The following is an 18,396-nucleotide window of genomic DNA, read 5'->3' as shown; positions in this document are numbered from 1 at the left end:
GACGGATTATATCGTGAATAAGGTGCGTGGCTGTTTCTTCAGCCTTGTGTGTACGCTAATTCCTTTCTAGAAAAATGCCTGGGCCACAAAATGGCAAAAAAACCATTCCCCCTCTACGACGACATCATGTTCCTTGTCGATGGCATCGTAGCCACCGGCGAAGGCGCGTTTCATGCAGGCACCACCCCAACTCCATCGACAAATGACCCCGTCATCCCTAGCACCAGTACAGGCACCGATGCAGGTTCAAACAACCCATCTGCGCCCGGCACACCATCCTCCCCCTCCCAAACAGTTCCACATACACCCGCGCCGCCTATTCGCATGCCTGCCTACAACGACGCCACCCCATCCTCTCCATTTACCGAGCCAGCATCAAGCCGCAAGCGAGCAGCTTCGTCATCACCGCAGAAGCCTGGCCGAAAGTCGCGAGCGCGCAATGCTGATGCCACAAATAGCATGGCTTCTGCCATGCTCGAGATTGCAGGAGCTCTGAAGGTGAAGGGGAGCCCCGAGATCTTGGCTAGGGCTGTGCAGGTGATGGAGGAGGATGACGAGTTGTCGGATAATGAGAGTGTCGAGGCAATGAAGCTGTTCATGAACAATTCAAAGGCTGCGCAGCTGTACATTGCACCGAAAACAAAGGCCCTACGTACTAAATTTGTCCAAGGCCTTATTGAGAGTACATTGTTCGCACCGTAGAGTACTTGTGTTGTCAATATAGCACTATCTATTCCTCGGGAGCGACCTCTTGAATTTGGATACCTTTTGTAAGCATATATGCCTTGTAATCTGCCCACATATTCTGCGCAATCGCGTCACGCCGGGCTGATGCTCGAGCACGTTCCTCTGGGCTGATTGACCACCCTAGCTCCTCAGCTGAAATAGGCTCTGCTGGATTAGCGATAAGATCTTGCAAGGAGCTTTCTCGCCGTGTCGGGGTGGTGATGGATGAGATACTTGGGGTTTCATTGGTGTCGTTGGGCTCCAAACCATCATCTTCACCATCGTAGACCCGAATAAAATTATGAAGTGCACAGATGGCTGAGATTAGTTGAGCCTGTGTCTCGACCGAGTACTCTGGAGCACCACCCGTAAAGATATTCCAGCGACGTTTGAGAATACCAAATATCCGCTCGACTGCGTTCCGAAGCTGAGCATGACGTAGATTGAATAGCTCCTTGTAGTTCCGAGGGCGCTGGTTGACATTGCCCCATTCCTTGAGGTGGTATCGGATATTCCGGTATGGGGTCATCAAAACGTCGCAGAGCGGAAACCCAGCATCTGCAAGGTAGAACTTGCCCAGTGGAACAGCAAAATCATGCTCGCGCATAATTGAAGATGTGCGAGTCTGATGCACTCCCTTCCCAGCCTGTAAGCACATAGACAAAAATCAGAGCAAAATTGCAGGCTGCCAGAATATTCTGCCCGATAAACCCCTTGCGATTACGATACCGTGGCATTGCGGTAGCAGGTACCCAGGCAGAGAAGTGCGAGCCGTCGATTGCGCCACGGCATTCACGGAAGTATGGGTAGAATTTCCGTGTCGCTTTGACTTCTGGTGGAGTGTTATTTGGTGGCAGATGGATATGCTTTGTGTAGAAAGACCCAGTCAAGCAGTTAAGGATGGTATGGATGGATTTGCTGATAGTTTCCCCACTCCTTTGAAAACGCTCCTGGAGGACACGTGAGCTGCAGCCGATCCGGGCGAAGTAAAGGAATGTTGCAAGCTTCTCCGTGGCCGTGACATGCTTCGAATTGGTTAGCCCGGAATGCATTTGGAGTTCGAATAATAGTCGAAGGAAGACGTGCTTGGCCATCCCTAGCTGGCGATAGAACCGGATATCACTGCCAACAAGGAGCTCATCCACCCAGACCTGACCAGTAAGAGCAGAGGTGTTGAGAGGGATGGGATCAGTGAGATTCATGCCAAAAGAGACAGTGAATGCTGCAACCATACACACAAGCGACACCAGCGCAATGTGCCGTTGACGCTGTGCTAGTGCTTTCTTCTTTTGTGCTCTCTGTTGGGCAAGTATAGCCTGTTGCGAGGCATTGGATGCGTCACGGAAGGCTCTGGACGCGTCACGGGAAGGGCCGGAGGGCATGGCGCCGATTCCCAGTCAAAAAACGCGTCGAAACGAGGAGGGGAGGACGAGATATGTCTTTTGATCTACCTTAAATACATGACTAATCTTATTTGACGCATCTCTGCCAACCTCCGGCCCCGTTGTCATGCCTGTTGATGGCATGGATACCATACCGAGACTGGCTAGGGCTAGCCGAGCCCGTTGCCAGATTGGCTACGGGATCGATCCCGGTGACACCGAGCAGGCCCTTAGCCGGCGTCGCGCAGCGAGCCTCCGCGGCGAGCGGATGCCCCCGGCAGGGTGGGTCCAGGGCAACGCCCTGGTCGGGGGTCCGGGGTGGAAAACCCCCGGCCGTCGCGGCCGGCGCCGCAACCCAATGATCCACGCATGACACATCAGAAAGATGATGTGCATCGAGTCCCACTCTGATGGGACAAGTCCCACCAAATCGGCTTAACCGCTGTCAAACAGCACTGGGAGTGGGACTGGCGCGAGTCCCACTCCCACCAAACTCGTATATACTCGGATTCAACGAAGTCGGCGGCGCCAATCTGACAGGCTTCTTCCTCGCTCAACGCTACGTGTCCTATTCAGGCAACATGTCTGTTGTCTAATTCACTTGTTCCTCTATCGCTTCAGCAATCGAGGAACTGTACTACCACCCATCCAATGCAAGCCGTGGTCGCGCACGCATCGTCGAGTCATAGCGTATCATAAATCAGGCACGAGCGTCTGCGTTTGACTGGTGACCGTTGAACGGCCAGTCTCCGGAAACTTCGGAAGGTGAAATAATGATTAGATACCAGATAGACGCCCGGGATTGGCCTCCAGCCGTTTAAGTTGGATTACCGGTCCAACTACGCCAAGCGCAATACATTGTCGCAGGCGGGCCGACGCGGACTTGAGCCGCTCCGAATATTCATCAGTAAGACTTTACCTCCATTCGTGGCGCTCCACGCGATTCGCGTGGTGGACACTGGCATAAAGTGAGGAACAACCAGTTACCACTCTTTGCGCATCCGCTAACCCCACCCTCAGCTGAGCCGGAAAGGCAACAGCAATTTGGCATTTGCCCGAAAATAGCGCGCCATTACTCGGCAGGTACCACATCAAGGCCCGGCTTTGAGCCAGTTGCCAAAATTGCCTTTCATCCCGCACGTCTTTCCCAGGGAAACGCCAATCAGGGCTCGATGCTGGACCACTAGGCACCTCTACTGTAAGTTGTAATCTCGGTTCCTGGCCTTCCTAGTAACGTTGGCAGGAGCTGTCGCGATCGCTCGACGGAGCCAACGCTGTCTATCACCGCCCCTCAATAATAAGTTGAACAGTCTTCCAGCGATCCGGCGGCGTCGTAATTCAACTGTTCTGCCAGTGTGAATGCAGGATTTCCGAGCGGCGCGGATGCAGGTGTGTGTGGATCATTCGGGATTCTTATCCAGGTTCCCAATGTTTGTAGGCCGGGATTTTGCCGGGGGTTGGCTTATGTAAATAGGTATGTGGGGATTGACGCTGGAGCAGACTCGAGTGTAATTCCCGGTTTCAAGGCGAGGGATCGCCGCCTCGGAGAGTATACGATTTCAGTGCTTTGCTAAGGTGGGCAAAGTTGATACTTATAGTGATTAGATAACTTGTCGGGCGGTCAGGCGCCCGTCTTTGAGCTATGGCGCTGCTTCAACTTGTCGCGAAGCGCCAGCATTGTGCGCCTTGGATGTGGCTCAGTCAGCAGTTAGCAATACCTTTAGATAGTTACAGAACTTTCTAGATACATTCACTGTAGTATAAATACTGGGCTGAAAGCCCCAATACTTATCTCATCCCCTGTTCTCTCCGCTGCTCGACTCTCAACACTTGGGAGGAACGCGGGGATCCGGATGTGTTCCAACCTTATACCCCCGGGCCGTGCCAGAGTAAAAGGCGGGGAGTGAAAACACGATCAGGTTATTTTTATTCATTTTTTCTTTTCAGGTTCTATGATTAGATGCGGAAACCCGATAGAGCGCCAAGTGGCGGGGAAGTTCACCGTTGCTTGGAACCGCATCTACCATGACCCGGAAAAAAGCGAGGTAAGTCGTAAAAGGATCGTCTCTCTCGGAGTCTTGGATCCTCCGTGTGGCGCACAGAAGCTGCAGAGGCTATAGAAAGTTTTTGCTTGGAGCGGAACCACATGGAGGCATGATCGGCGTCTGGATATTTTTGGCAGTTGACATTGACAGGTTGTGGAAGTTTGATAAAAATTTTGCTGTGGCAGTGTAAATAGCAAAGGCTAGAAAAGATGTAATGCAGATAGACATAGCAATCCTCAGCATGAGCAATTAGTATCTTGAGACACGAAGAACAAGTCGTCGAGCAAGTTTGGAAAAAAACTTGACGGAAAACAGATCTGAGATTATGCGGCCCGGGTGACCCGGTTCCGTGTTGCTTCCGTCTCGGGTTAACTCGGGACGCGTGCAATGTGCCTGGCTGAGCAATGCTCGGTCCAAGCCCGGTCACCGCCTTCCGACACGGGCCCGAATCGAGCGGAGTAAGGACTCCTCGACAGCAGCAACATGTTTTGAAGACATCGGACACGTCGCGCGCAGGGCCGACACGCTCGGACAGTCTTGGTAAAGGTGTTCGAATGACTGTGCAGCGATTTGCTCAGGCTCGGGAAGGTGTGAGGTTTGAAAAATTGAAACATTGGAGGTATGCCCGTAATTCATTGACTGCGGCATCGGTCAGGCTCAGCTACGGGGGAGGGAATGAATCGGAGGCGGGCACCCACCGCGATGAACTTGAACGCGCGGCCAGCCGAAACACACCAGCGCTTCAAAAATGTAATGGGCAACAACGGAGAGCGCACTAGTCCGCCTTGCATTGGTCGAAGTCAACAGCAACTGCGCACTTTTCACAGCTAGGCACTGTAACTCAAGCTTCCCAGCCGGTCGATCTCAGAAACGTGCACTTTCTTTGGGGTCTGACTCGGAGGCGCCAGAACCAACACCGTGTCGGGGCAGAATGGGAATTTGAAGAGTTGCTGTCGGGGCAGAATGGGAATTTGAAGAGTTGCATGATCGCCGTTAATGGTGAAGGCGCATGTTTTGGACGACTGAATCGATAGCACACAGGTTCATGGATGTCGCGGCGGCGACTCTCGTGGAATGTGGTGGAAGTTTGGAGTCAAGTTGCAAGATGCCGAATCGGATCGAGGCTGCGTAAGCCAGCCATCAACATCACGTGTCTGACTTTCATCGGCATGGCGGAGGACCCCTGATAATAGGTTCCCATGTCGAGTCACAAAATCAGCCATTTCCATGATTTTGTCCGAATCTTTTTTCGGCCCCAAATCCAAAATGCTGTCCGAATTTGCCCCCCTTTGCCCATAGAAGGTTCAGAAATGTCCGAAATCGCCTTCGACCTCGGGGAAAATCGCCAAAAAATCGTTGCAAAGAAACAAATGATACATGTCGACCGTCGTGACTACTCAGCAACTCCGTCATCCTCCTCAGCATCCAAATTCTTACCAACCCCGCGGTTGACCTTACTCAGACTTACTGTGACCCTTGTTATCGCCTCCCGATCGTCGTCGAGCATTTTACATCTTCCCTTGTCTCGTCTTCTGGGTCATCGATAACCTCTGGCGCTGTCTGCATGAAAGTTGTTTAGAATGTTGTGTACGGGTACAATACAGTGATTATTGCAATGCAACCATGGCTACCGATGTGCTACTTAAGCTTTCATGTCACAGTCTGAATTTGAACCCAAGCTTCTGCACATCGACCAAGCTTTGTCCGAAAGTGACTGTCACTTTCGGCTTCAGCCATCAAATTTGTCCGAAGCCGACACATACGCTCACAAATTTTGGACCAAATTTGTCCGAACTTGTGACTCGACATGGTAACCTATTATCAGGGGTCCTCATGGCGGCTCAACGCTCAGCCCAAACAACGTGAGGAAAGCCAGTTGGAAATGAAAGCCCTCCCAAGCCTCGCCTCGATGGAACTCATCATACGCGCTGCCATAAGCATCATGAAGATCCATCATTCTCCTGTTTTCTTTGCCGCTTACCACCATGCATCCTTCACTCGAAATCTCCGTCATGCTCGAGCTTGGCGAACCGCTACGAGTACATATCTAGCAATATCAACCTCGCATTCTGACAAAGCCATAGACGACTGCAATAGAGGCGGCCCGTGGCAACATGGACGAGCTCGACACACTTGTCTCGATAGTTTGCGACGATGAGATGGAATGGACTCAATACGCTCTCCGCGGCGTGTCTCCGGCCTTCTACAGCACGCTAGACCCCAAAGAAATCCCGCTTATTCGCACACAACTCGATACTCTTGACCCCGAATGGGTTGCTACCGTCTTACGGCGTGTCGCCTGGACATTCCGCTGCCTCGAAGTGCTCATGAACGGCGACATCCTCCCTTCCGGCGCATTCTCAGATATATGGCAGCGTGTATGGGCCTGGACGCAGTTTTTCGATGAGTTTTATTCGATGGGTCTCCCATTTCCTGTCATGTACGAGGACCCGCCGATGCAACCTGTTGACCAGATTTTTTCCATTGCGATGAATCTTTTCAACCGGGTCTGGCAGCGGATCGAGGAACATCCAGAAGAGCCAGGTCTTGCTCGCCTTGTCTCGGACGACTTTGCTCCCAAGGTTCTTGTGGTCGTTGGGCGTGTGTGGTCTCGTTTACTACGCCTGAAAGACGATCTTGGACTATATCATATTTCCATGATTGTCCTTATGGAGCGCCTGGGCGAACAGCGAGACCACTCCCGGTCCCGCAGACGGCTTAATGAACTGGGGTTTGGAACAGGCGGGAGTTGGTCTGATTTGGCCACGACAATGGTTGGACACATCCTGCGCGGCTCTGCCGGGAGGGGCCCAAAAAATCCCTTGTCACACGACGATTGCCAGCTCATCTATTCAATGGTTACGCTTTCTTGGCTACTCCCTCGCGAAACCGACCTTCGTGATGCTCTCTATGAAGAAGGATACGCTGCGGCTCTCACGACCGCGTTCTCCGCGCTGGTGAATACCCCTGCCATCCCATCCCCTTTCCAGTTTCTGGTGGACGAAGTTTTCCGACTTCTCGTGGCCACGTTCGAGTACCGCGCTAGTTTCCAGCAACGCATCGCGCAAGCCATCCGCGGGGGCGTTCTGAAGCTGCTGTTTGACTACGCAAAGATGGGGGGCAACAACTTGAAAAAAGATGCCCTTATCCGACAAGTCCTGACAGAAGACTTGCCACGAGCGACATTGTATCGCTCTGTCCTGATCAGACTGCCAAAGGCGTTGTCCAGGATAAAGCCGCTCGCCAACACAGAGCTTGTGAAGCCTTGGAGCGAGCTCACGGCTCTGATTCAAGAGCGGCTGGTGCTCCTGAACGAATACGAAAATGACGATCTTACCAGCCAACGTGGATGCGACAACGTTCAGGTCCGTCTGGCCGTCTCCATGAACCACTCTCAAACAATGCTAGTGTGGTTTAATCACGCATAAAACGTCCCTCAGGCGCTGCGCGGGCTGTCTTGTAGTCTACTATTGCTCGCGAGCATGCCAAAAGGTAGATTGGCGGGAAGGAAACCATCGCAACAAGTGCGAATCCTTCAGCAGTCGGGTTGAACGTAAGTCACCTTGTCTCTTCAACTTCGCTAGCCCGACACAGCATTGACAGACGACTATGCACATGCCGTGCCCCGCGACTGGTCGTTCATCCGCTATCTCATCAACCGCCGATATCAGCAATTGCGGGAGACAATCGCACTACGCTACCTCCGCCTGCTCTTCAACGCCCGCGGCCCCCGGCAAAACCTCTCGCCATCGCCTCTCTTAGCGGTTTGGTTCGACATTGCTCAAGCGCCGGGCCAAATCAAAGTCAGGATCGAGCTGCTTGGCTCTAACTCCGAGTCCGCAGGCCACGGATACCTGCTTACGGAGGAGGCTGCCTGCGTCCGACGGAGCCATGGCCGGCTGCGACTGCACGTGCTGACCATGGCGTGTCCATCGGCCGAGCCAGAAGAGGGAATGAAGTGCATTCGTTTCTTCCCTTTGCGATGCAAGGATTCGAAGATGGAAGATGGTCTAAGGGGCATTCTGAACCAGATTCCACCTAGAGCTGGTGAGGAGGAGTTGGATGTCGAGTATCACCGCCCGAGGGTTCAGGCTTTGCTTGCAACTCTGGGTTTAGAAACTCATTAAGTTAATTATTAAATATTTATCCACATATAGGAGCAACCTGCCAGGGTATAATCAGCTCGTTACTGGACATCCACTATCATACTAAGTATCAACTCTCTACAGACTCCATTGACATAGAGACTGCTAGCTTGCAGGGCTATAGCTAGCTTGTCAGACTGTCTAAGGTTGTACTATAAAAACAACTGTAGCTGCATTATCAAGGCAGCTTGTGTTTCCCAGCTATTGGTGGTCTTGAAGGCAGCTATAATTGTTTTGAAGTATCTGTGTTACGTCGTGATTGTGACAGCCAACCCAATCCATCTTCTTCTGGTCCAGCATCTGCATGCTTCAAGCAGTCGAACAGTTACCTTCCATATATACCCCCAGCGTCCGCTAAGCTCGCCATGCACATCCCGTTCATCTCCCCCTTCGTTGTTTCCCCCTTCGACTCCCTCCATGCCCTCTCTACGCGCTTGCTCTATCTTTTACTTCCAACCAGCTTCTTTGGTTGGGCTCCAAGTGGAAGCAACTACCTGCTTGGTTTGGGTGTCGCCGACATTACAGGACCGACGGTGGAGGTGAGTACTCTTACCATTCCTTTCCATATTTGTATCCCAATGTCATTTGAAGGAGAATCTCATGGGCTATGCAGTGCTCTCGCAAGTCGGCACGGGCCTCTACATGCGGCAACGAGTCCGTGCCTTTATCGTCGCAGAACCTGATGGCGAACGCGTGCTTTTATTGAATGCCGACATTGGGATGGGGGACACTGGTGTCCGGCGAGCGCTTCTCAGTGCTCTGGCGGAAGAATTTGGAAACGACACATATAATGCGGGGAATGTTGCCTTCGTGGGTACTCACCAGCATAGCGGCGTTGGAGGCTATCTAGAAAGTGTGTGTTTTCTTTTGCAACTTCCAGTTGGGCTCATTATATCCCAAGACCTCCTTCCGCAACTTACCGCACTCGGACTCTCCAACCAATCCTTCTCGGCTATTGTACAAGGCTCAGTTCTTGCTACACGACGTGCTCACGCATCACTTACTCCTGGCTCACTTTCCGTTGGGACTGGCCGCGTTGAGCAAGGGTCCAGAAATCGCTCCCCTACGGCCTACCTCGCAAACCCGTCTGCTGAGCGGGCTCGTTATCAACAGAATGGTGGCGAGAACGGAGATCAAGAGTGGAATATGAGTGTCTTACGGTTCGAAGATGCTACAGGAAGTGCGGATGGTAGGGGATTTTTAAGCTTCTTTGCGGTTCATGGGACAAGCGTTTATGAAGTACGTCTATCCTCCCCTCTCAGTAATTATCCTCAACAACCGGCAGAACAACACATTAGTAAATGGGGACAACAAGGGTATTGCTGCATACTTGTACGAATGCAAGTGCCTCATTTCATTCCCTATCATTGCGCTAACGACCTTGCAGCTACTATCGAACCCAACTCCATGCCGGGAAATACCACATATGTTGCTGGTTTTGTGCAGGGAGCGGTGGGTGACACAAGTCCCAATACTCTGGGAGCATTTTGTGAATCTCCTGGCAAACCCTACGACGGCCTCCCGTGCGTTGCCAACTCGTCCACGTGTGGGGGTGCTGCTCAGGACTGCCATGGTCGTGGCCCTTTGTTCACTAACGACCCTTTTGGGTTTGCCAGCAGTCTGGAGATTGGCAGGCGTCAAGCAGACGGCGTCAAACAGGTTTTTTATGGCTCAGGTCAAGCGATGACACCCGTGAAAGGTGCTGTTCGGAGCGCACACGCTTATGTGGATATGTCAAAGCACGAATTTGTGCTGCCAAATGGCACGAGTGTGAGGACATGTCCAGCTGCGATGGGTAATCCTCTTACTTCGTTTATATGCTGTGTTGATATGCTTCAGGCTATTCGTTTGCTGGTGGGACTACGTTTGTCTTTTCACTTCTCTTTTTTTTTTCTCGCATCAACTTTTTTTATAACAGTGACGGACCAGGGGCATTCGACTTTATCCAGGGCGATAATAAAACTTCTCAGTAGGTTTTTCTTCATCTCGTTTCATGCGCTCATTCGACTCAGGAACCCGTTTTGGGAAGTCGTGAAACGGTTTGTAACCCCAGCTCCTCCCAAAGAGCAAATCGCCTGTCAATTCCCTAAACCCATCCTGCTCAATGTCGGATATGCGCATGAACCATATGAGTGGTCACCAAGCACAGTCGATGTGCAAATTCTGAGAATCGGAAACTTGGGTAAACTGCTTTTCTAGTGCAACGAACTATCGACTCAAGGTCTCGCAGTGATTCTCGTTATTCCTGGTGAAGACGCCGTTGCTTTGGTGTCATAAGTTCTCATTATCTCACCCAGGCGAATTAACAACTATGGCTGGTCGTCGCATGCGGTGAGCTGTTCGCTTTGCTGGTCTATTCTCGATTCGACGAGCGATTAGGGAAGCCATCCGCGCCAAACTCATCTCAGGAGGCATTGTCGGAGAAGATGCGCATGTTGTTGTTGCTGGCCCGGCCAACACATACTCGCATTACATCACAACACCAGAAGAATATGCGGTCCAACGATATGAAGGTGCCTCAACACTTTATGGACCTCGTTAGTATTCCTTTTTGTCCTCCTGTTCGTGTTGTAATACCACTCATAGACACCCTGGACGCCTATCTTGACCGATACACGCAGTTGGTGCCTTACCTCGCGGACGATGCTCGCGGAAAAGCGCCTCCGTCCGATCCAGCACCAGAAGAACAGGTGTCGAAAGCGATTTCGCTGAAGACGGGTGTCAAGTTTGACGAGCCACCGATTGGGAAGCATTTTGGGCAGGCGGTGAAGGATGTGAAGGCGAACTCTACTTACGCAGCAGGCGAGCGGGTGGAGGTCAAGTTTGTTGGTGCAAACCCGAGGGTATGTGGCCTGCCTTGTTGCGATTGTGTGCCTCAGACGGAGACAGAACAACTTGAGGCTGGAAGGAACGTTTCTCGCTGTTGAGCGCCTTTTGGGAGACAAATGGACGATGCTTAAGTCGGATTCACATCCGAGCACGACGTTACAGTGGGTGCGGGACAGTACAGTATGCAATTTTCGCTGTTGTCTTTCTACTTCTGCTGCTGATTTGCTCTAGATCTTGGGGACAAGCACGGTTACCATTGCGTGGACGATAGAGAATGGGACTACAGATGGACTTTATCGGATAGTGTACTATGGTGACTCGAAGGCAGCGATTGGAGGGAAGATTACGCCGTTTGTGGGTACTTCGGGCAACTTTACGGTCGTGTAATGGACTTCGTACTCATAATAACAGAACAGTTGGTTTGTGTTTAGGGTCAAATGAGCAGGAAATGCTGTTCTCTGAGTAAATCTTAAATCCAGTTCTGCTCTAAGGAAAAGCAAGAACTCATCATTACATGTAGTCCTGGATTGGGGATACCAGGTCAACCCAGAAAGCAGACAGATGTTCTGTTCTCTCCACCAGACACGCATTATTTTGATCTCGTGACCTCCCCCTTTTACCTCTCACTTTCATCATCATGTCGGAAACGCCGCCCTCTTTTGCCCATCGAGAATCGAGCGGAAATGTACCAACGCTGCGCTCGGCAATGAAACACACGACTTCGACGCCATCTGTAACCTCCCGGCCGTCTTCACCCGGCCAAATCTCCCCCGTGCTTGCCCAAGGCCAAAGCCCGACGACCACCGTTATTCCACCATCGCCCAACCCTGCTGCTGGCCTGCCGCTCCCTCCACACACGCCAGGATACACGCAGAAAGTGTCGTTCGACACGTTTGAAAACCCTGTCGCGTCCATGTTTTCGTTCACCCTGCGGGTAAAGTCAGAGGGCTATGCCCACACACGGAACACAAGAGTCTTTCTATGTGCTGCTGGGCCAGACGAGAGCGGACGGGAGGCACTTGACTGGTCGTTGGAGGGCCTCGTGCAAGACGGTGATGAGTTAATCGTGTGCAGGGGTGTTGATGAAGATGCGTTTGAGAAAGACCACAACTCGGTCCGGGAGGAGGCGAGACAGCTAATGCTTCAGATCCAAGAGAAGAGCGTGGAGTATGACCCAGAAAGAAAGGTGCGTTTGCGTGCTTATATGTGTGTCCATTGGAACCGTTTACCAGCTCTCGCTCATCTTGGAATTCATACCTGGCCGGATAACGGACACTCTTGACCGACTTATTGCGTTGTACCGTCCAGACAGTGTTGTGGTCGGGACCCGGGGCAAACGCGCTTGGCAAACGATGGCGATGATGGGGAAGGGGGGTATTGGGAGCGTGAGCAAGTACTGTCTTACGCATTCGCCTGTGCCGATTATTGTTGTGCGGCCTGAGCGGAAGGTGAAGAAGGCGATTGAGAAGCGGAGGGCAGACCCGAAACGAGGGACGCATTTTGACTCGGCGGATGGGTGTGTTGTTGCCCTTGGATTGAATCGGTTGCTGACTGACTGGGTTTAGACCTCCTGGAGCACCGCCGCCAATGCATCGGAATGCCAAGACGTATAATGTTATTGGGAGTGCGCCGCTGAGTTCGAGCTCGACGAAGAGCTAGAGTTTCATCTTTTGACCTCCTTTGGTACCCTGGTCTGGTGTGTGGATATGGGCAAAGACAAATGTAAAACAGAGTAGGTAACCACTCCTTCATGAATAGTGCCCCACAAGATTAACTTGGACATAACTCGACTTCCTCCATTGAAATGCGACAACTTGCAACAACTATCAGTCAACGCTAACAAATGCCGTTCAAGTTTATATACTTAGGCAAGGAAGTTCTGAACTACGTCCGAAGATGCTCTCTTCAGGGGGTCACGGACTTGAAAATCAAGTCGCGAAACGTTTTAGCCTGACGTCGTTTCATGCGTCGATGAGGGTAACCAGGGTCGGCCATCTATCCTTGATCCTTTTATTGACACCGTCACGGTCAACTCTCTTGTTCTCTCCCTCCATGCCTGAAGCTAAGAAGTCATCCTCTGCTGCCCCAGCGCCCAGAAAGGTCCGCTTCAATGTCGGCACCCAATACCAAGTCCTCGATGTTGTTGGAGAAGGCGCATATGGCATTGTGTGTTCTGCTCTCCACCGCCCAAGCGGTCGCAAGGTCGCGATAAAGAAGATTGCCCCTTTCGAGCACACGCTGTTCTGTCTGCGTACCCTCCGCGAGCTCAAGCTGCTCAAATTCTTGTCCGAGGCGGGGGTTAGCGAAAATGTGCGTTGTCATCCTAATCTGGTTGCCTTTCCTGACCCCGACTTCTCCAGATTATATCCATCATGGACATCATCAAGCCCGCGTCTATTGAGCAGTTCAAAGAAGTTTATCGTGCGTAGGGAGTTGCCCTTTCCCCGTTGTTGACAGTGGTCAAAGCTGTTTCGCAGTTGTCCAAGAGCTCATGGAAACCGACATGCACCGCGTTATCCGTACTCAAGACCTATCTGACGACCATGCCCAGTATTTTGTATACCAAACCCTTCGTGCCCTGAAGGCACTCCATTCTGCCGATGTCATTCACCGCGATCTCAAACCCTCTAACCTCCTCCTCAATGCCAACTGCGACCTGAAAGTTGCCGACTTTGGCCTTGCCCGGTCCGTCAAGACTGCTGAGCCATCTGGGACCGAAACCGGCTTCATGACCGAATACGTCGCCACGCGTTGGTACCGGGCCCCGGAAATCATGCTTACATTCAAGCAATATACCAAGGTTTTTTTGCTGACAAGTCTGCCGTTAACCAAGAAGCTAACTGCTACCACAGGCGATCGATGTGTGGTCGGTCGGCTGTATTCTCGCGGAGATGCTCTCCGGCAAACCTCTCTTCCCCCGGCCGCGACTACCACCACCAGCTAACACTGATCCTGGATGTCCTCGGGACCCCTACTCTTGATGAGTTTTACGCCATCAGCACGCGACGCTCTCGCGACTACATTCGAGCCCTTCCGTTCAGGAAGCGGCGTCCATTCGCACAATTATTCCCCAATGCCACACCGCTGGCGCTTGATTTCCTTGCGAAAACATTAGTGCGTTCTCCAAGTTTTTCCGCAAGGGCCGGAATTAATCCTTCTTAGACCTTCGACCCGAAGAAGCGCATCACCGCCGAAGAAGCACTAGCGCATCCCTACCTCGAGGCATATCATGACCCTGAAGACGAGCCCATCGCCCCACCCCTCGATCCCGAGTTCTTCGAGTTTGACCGTGAGGACCTTGGCACGTTTACCCCCTTCTTTTGTTGACGTCCCTTTACAGTGCACAAAGACGATATCAGTCGCGACCAGCTCAAGGAGCTTTTATACGAGGAGATTATGTCGTTTACCCCGGTAGAAATGACATAGGGGTATATACCAGGCTTCGTTGGCTCGTATAGGCTGGCCTTGCGCGCGCCGGTTGCCAATATCTATTGTGGATAAGGTCTTGGATATATGGCAGAACTGCAATGAGGATGGGAAGCTATTGTTCGATGGGTTGAAGACAATGGCGGAGAGCACGAATCGGGACTTGTTACGGAAATTTGCATTGGGTGAAATGGAGGCCAAATGCTACAAATGGTACAACACGACTAAACAAGAAAGAGCAACTACGAATGTCGAATACCGCGTCACACCCAATACATGGCTGATTTACAATAACACCACAAGTGCCGCAACTCCAAGCAACATACCCGCCGTTAACGCCCCAGATGGCCTCCTCACGGCCAACATACCGGCAGAGGCGTCTGGTTTCGCACTCTCCACGATACTGACAGGCGTTTCCCCGTCTTTGAACGAAGCCGGGCAGGTCGCGGCGAATGTTTGGACAAGCCTCGAGCTGCCCAGGACCGGCGCATCTTGCTGGACGATGTTGTAGGCCGCCTTGGTGCAGTTGGTGCAGGTGATGTTGGCGGTGAACGTCCCTGTGGCGAGGCCAGAGAAGATGACTGTGCTGGCGTTGTTGAGCGCGATGGGATTGCCCAGCAGGTTTTGGGCATTGGTGAGTGTCTGAGTGACACAGTTGACCCCGGAGCTGGTGAGACGAATGTGGGATTAGTTTTAGACTTGGTTGAAAGATGAGGCGTACTCAGTGAGACAGGCAATGTCTCGCAGTCCCGGGTAGTACGCCTGCGCTTTGCTTTGGATCGCGGCGATGGTCGCATTGGAAGGCGGGTTGGGGATGCTGAAGTCGCTCGCGCAAGCAGAGATGAACTACCAAACCACAAGCATCAGTAAGAAAGAAACCGATAACAAGTTTGAGGGCGCACGCTGCTGACGAGATTTGCGAGCGTCTCATTAGTGCATTTGGGCTGAAGACACGTGGACTCCAGCCAGCGATCGACGGACGAAACGATGCTGATGTTGGGCTGGACAACGGCGGGGATCAGTCGGGTGAGGCCCAAGCATGTGTTGGCGGGATCCGTCGCGATCCTTAAAAGACCGGTTTCGCATGATTTGGACAGGCTACAGATATCATAAACCGGGATAGCTTGGTTTACAGGACCAGGGGGAGAACTCACGTCAGTGCGGAAACGCCAGAGGTTGCAGAGGCGACGAGAAGCAGTAGACTCGAGCGGTGCATCATGACGGTGGCGGCGGGTTGTAGATCGGATAGTCTCTAGCCTCATTTTATACCAGCAGAAACCAAGACAAGTCGTTCACACCCGCCAGAGAATGCTGAGACTCGATGACTTCATCGCCGCACTGATTATCCGAGTGCGCTCCACGGAATGTAAGGAAAGCGGAATATCCCAAGACTGTCTCAGCAGAAGTCGACGTCGTGGATGACTCTTGGGAAGTGGATGTCTTGGTAGAGCAGTTTTTACGACGCTGACCGCGACAATGTCAATGTCACGGTCTTGCGGGAAATTACGGGGAGCCTGAGAAAGGTCTCAGATTCGACATTCTCAGACCATCTTCAGGGCATACGACCAGTACTAGTACTTGAGTGAAATATGAGAAATGTTCAAGAGGAGCTAGCCACTCACATAATTCCGCAGGCGTCAAGCATCTAGAGAGTCGACATGCTTGTAAGTATTTCAAGCAAAAGCTGTGGTTCTCTGAGTGTTTACTTATTGCCGTGGTGGCGTCGGCGAGGCGTCGCAATGTTACAAAGGCATGTCTGTTCGTGGGCTCGCCTCTCGAGTTCCCCAACTTCTGGGTCGCGACTCGAATGGAAGGCTTAACATTTTGAGCGAGTCGGCTAGCAAAAGCAGCTGGGGCGAGGTAGAGCACAGATGAATTGCTTTCTGGGATTGACCGAGGAAGCTCGTTGGGCTATATGAACATGGAATGTGGCAGAGATGACGGATTTTGGATTATACGGGCGGCACATAGCGCATAAAGTTTCCCCAGATTGGAGTTCGAGATTAGGAGAGTCACGTGATTGTCACAATCCGATCACGGCCAGTGTCGTCATCTGAAACCGTGATTCACATATCTACGAAATTACACAAGATTACCCAGTACATTGACTATCGGTCCGCTTCCTCCCTAGATGAAGGAATATACGGCGGTGGTTCGGCCTGCAGAACTTGTGCCTCCAGGGCAGCTAGTCGTGCTTCAAGCTGGCGTTCACGAGTGGTGGTTGTCACCGTTGATGCGGAGTCGGTTGCCTGGATCGAGGCCGAGGCAACGTCTATGGCGGCAGTTGTCGCGGGAAGTGACGGGGCAGAGAGCGCAGGAGTTGCCCACGCTACGTCGTCTGGAGAAAACACGTTAGGCCATGAAATTAGAGAAAACGACAACTGACATGTCTTGCTTTCTTGAGGACTACTTGTGGCCACCGATTCGGCGGGTTCAGCATGATTGTTGAACGGCTCGATGTGTCTTGACGTAGTGCGTTCATTCCTTGATCTCGGCTTCTCTCGATAATCTGGCCTGTTTTTCCTCTTTCTCAGCAACACGAACAACACCACCACCACAGCCGCGAACCCCACGAGTCCACCGATTACACCACCGGCTATTGCTCCGGTGTTGGACGACTTCTTAGAAGATGGTGAAGAGGTTGACCCTGGAGGAGTGTTTGACGAGGAAGTGCTGAAATAGGTGAGTAACCGATTGCCAAACGAGCAATAACGACGCACGCAGCATCCACGGTAATCATGGCATAGTCAAACAACGCGGTTGTACCATTGGTTTTGCTGGTGCGAAGCACCCACTCAACAGTATGGTTTCCGCTGGAAGACAGACCCGACCGCGAAAAGAAGAGCGATTTGAAAACAAATCCCTCTGCCCCAGTGTAAAGATGGAACCCTGCTGGTTGTCCGTCGAACGAGAACGATACGTTGGCGGGATTCGCAAGGTCAATGCCATAGATGTAGACAGCAGAGCCTAAAAGAGACGATTGAGTGACCCTAGACAGCTGAACGTGTGGCACACCTTGGAATGTGAGCGAGCCTGCACTGTTGTTCGACCCATCATGCCACGTCTGATTGAAGATATCGGTGGCTGGAGGTTGGGCGGAGCAGTAGTCACATCGATTTCCAGGTGAGCTGGCTGCCCATGGGTGGAGCGGAGCGGGGGAGATAGCCGGGTCTTCAAACCAAGAGAAGTAGTCGAGGTTTCCGTCGTCGATTGTGATGTTCGTCAGGGCGGCCGTAATGAGCGGAAATCCAAGTCGCAAGAGCAGGAGCGGCAGCCGCCACATCTCGCTGGAGAGCGGGAGGCGAGAGTGTGAAGGAAAGATGGAGACTTGCAAGTGCGGCATCAGTCATTGTGCCGACGCATCACGGGGTATTGCACCCGCTGTCCAAGCTAAAATCCCAATGAATTGAATTGGGTGTAGGCTGAGCCATAAGATGGTCTAAATAGACTGCCGGTCTAGGGATGTAGGGGAAATAATATGACTTGACAACGACAGAGAGAGAAGACTTACTCACGTGACCATCGGGATCTGCACAACCGATCGGTATTTGTTTAATTTTGCGCCAATGGTTGTTTGATAGGTAGCTTCTCTTCTTTCTAAGTACTCGGAGCTGCCGTTAGCATGTACTATGGACAACATTGTTCAAGGCACAAATAGGCTATTGGATTCAAGTTTCCAAGACCAAGTTATCAGGTCTTTCCGGTTGCATGCTTGTCCAGAGCAGCAGAGCTGAGAAAACTCTACCTATGGATTCTGCGTGAAAGCGCTTGTTTTTCTCTAGCAAATAGGTACTGCGTCAATTCTTTCGGATTCTGTCACGGTACACTGGCCACATTCACAGT

The 18,396-nt window shown here is 52.0% G+C and overlaps 6 protein-coding genes across 6 annotated transcripts; 4 read left to right on the top strand and 2 right to left on the bottom strand.

The window, feature by feature from the left end:
* Positions 1 to 6,138: 6,138 nt before the first annotated feature.
* Positions 6,139 to 8,280, top strand: MIND_01379000 (MYND-type domain-containing protein; the record flags this gene model as incomplete). The annotated part of the gene is made up of 4 exons (XM_037370209.1): positions 6,139 to 6,192; positions 6,238 to 7,518; positions 7,562 to 7,706; positions 7,757 to 8,280. 4 exons carry the CDS (start codon positions 6,139 to 6,141, stop codon positions 8,278 to 8,280), a joined length of 2,004 nt encoding a protein of 667 aa, XP_037213210.1.
* A 290-nt stretch (positions 8,281 to 8,570) lies between these two features.
* MIND_01378900 (uncharacterized protein) lies at positions 8,571 to 11,514 on the top strand (the record flags this gene model as incomplete). The annotated part of the gene is made up of 12 exons (XM_037370208.1): positions 8,571 to 8,837; positions 8,890 to 9,151; positions 9,200 to 10,093; positions 10,138 to 10,162; positions 10,217 to 10,267; positions 10,311 to 10,480; positions 10,529 to 10,546; positions 10,596 to 10,629; positions 10,678 to 10,835; positions 10,885 to 11,141; positions 11,188 to 11,307; positions 11,359 to 11,514. The coding sequence occupies exons 1-12, from the start codon at positions 8,664 to 8,666 to the stop codon at positions 11,512 to 11,514; spliced, it is 2,319 nt and encodes a 772-aa protein (XP_037213209.1). The 5' UTR covers positions 8,571 to 8,663.
* A 235-nt stretch (positions 11,515 to 11,749) lies between these two features.
* MIND_01378800 (Usp domain-containing protein) lies at positions 11,750 to 12,786 on the top strand (the record flags this gene model as incomplete). The annotated part of the gene is made up of 3 exons (XM_037370207.1): positions 11,750 to 12,313; positions 12,360 to 12,643; positions 12,693 to 12,786. Exons 1-3 carry the CDS (start codon positions 11,765 to 11,767, stop codon positions 12,784 to 12,786), a joined length of 927 nt encoding a protein of 308 aa, XP_037213208.1. The 5' UTR covers positions 11,750 to 11,764.
* A 393-nt stretch (positions 12,787 to 13,179) lies between these two features.
* Positions 13,180 to 14,553, top strand: MIND_01378700 (Mitogen-activated protein kinase; the record flags this gene model as incomplete). The annotated part of the gene is made up of 6 exons (XM_037370206.1): positions 13,180 to 13,437; positions 13,488 to 13,548; positions 13,605 to 13,950; positions 13,980 to 14,241; positions 14,290 to 14,416; positions 14,468 to 14,553. 6 exons carry the CDS (start codon positions 13,180 to 13,182, stop codon positions 14,551 to 14,553), a joined length of 1,140 nt encoding a protein of 379 aa, XP_037213207.1.
* A 285-nt stretch (positions 14,554 to 14,838) lies between these two features.
* On the bottom strand, positions 14,839 to 15,772 carry MIND_01378600 (uncharacterized protein; the record flags this gene model as incomplete). The annotated part of the gene is made up of 4 exons (XM_037370205.1): positions 14,839 to 15,220; positions 15,275 to 15,399; positions 15,456 to 15,651; positions 15,708 to 15,772. 4 exons carry the CDS (start codon positions 15,770 to 15,772, stop codon positions 14,839 to 14,841), a joined length of 768 nt encoding a protein of 255 aa, XP_037213206.1.
* Positions 15,773 to 16,661: 889 nt separating this feature from the next.
* On the bottom strand, positions 16,662 to 17,896 carry MIND_01378500 (uncharacterized protein; the record flags this gene model as incomplete). The annotated part of the gene is made up of 5 exons (XM_037370204.1): positions 16,662 to 16,891; positions 16,940 to 17,067; positions 17,122 to 17,226; positions 17,274 to 17,520; positions 17,569 to 17,896. The coding sequence occupies 5 exons, from the start codon at positions 17,894 to 17,896 to the stop codon at positions 16,662 to 16,664; spliced, it is 1,038 nt and encodes a 345-aa protein (XP_037213205.1).
* Positions 17,897 to 18,396: the final 500 nt, after the last annotated feature.

The sequence above is a fragment of the Mycena indigotica genome, assembly GCF_014461135.1.
Source record: "Mycena indigotica strain 171206Taipei chromosome Unknown Mind.scaff0017, whole genome shotgun sequence".
Classification (NCBI taxonomy): Eukaryota; Fungi; Basidiomycota; class Agaricomycetes; order Agaricales; family Mycenaceae; genus Mycena; species Mycena indigotica.
The sequence above is the reverse complement of the archived record's forward strand: the minus strand, read 5'-3'. Positions and strand labels throughout refer to the sequence as shown.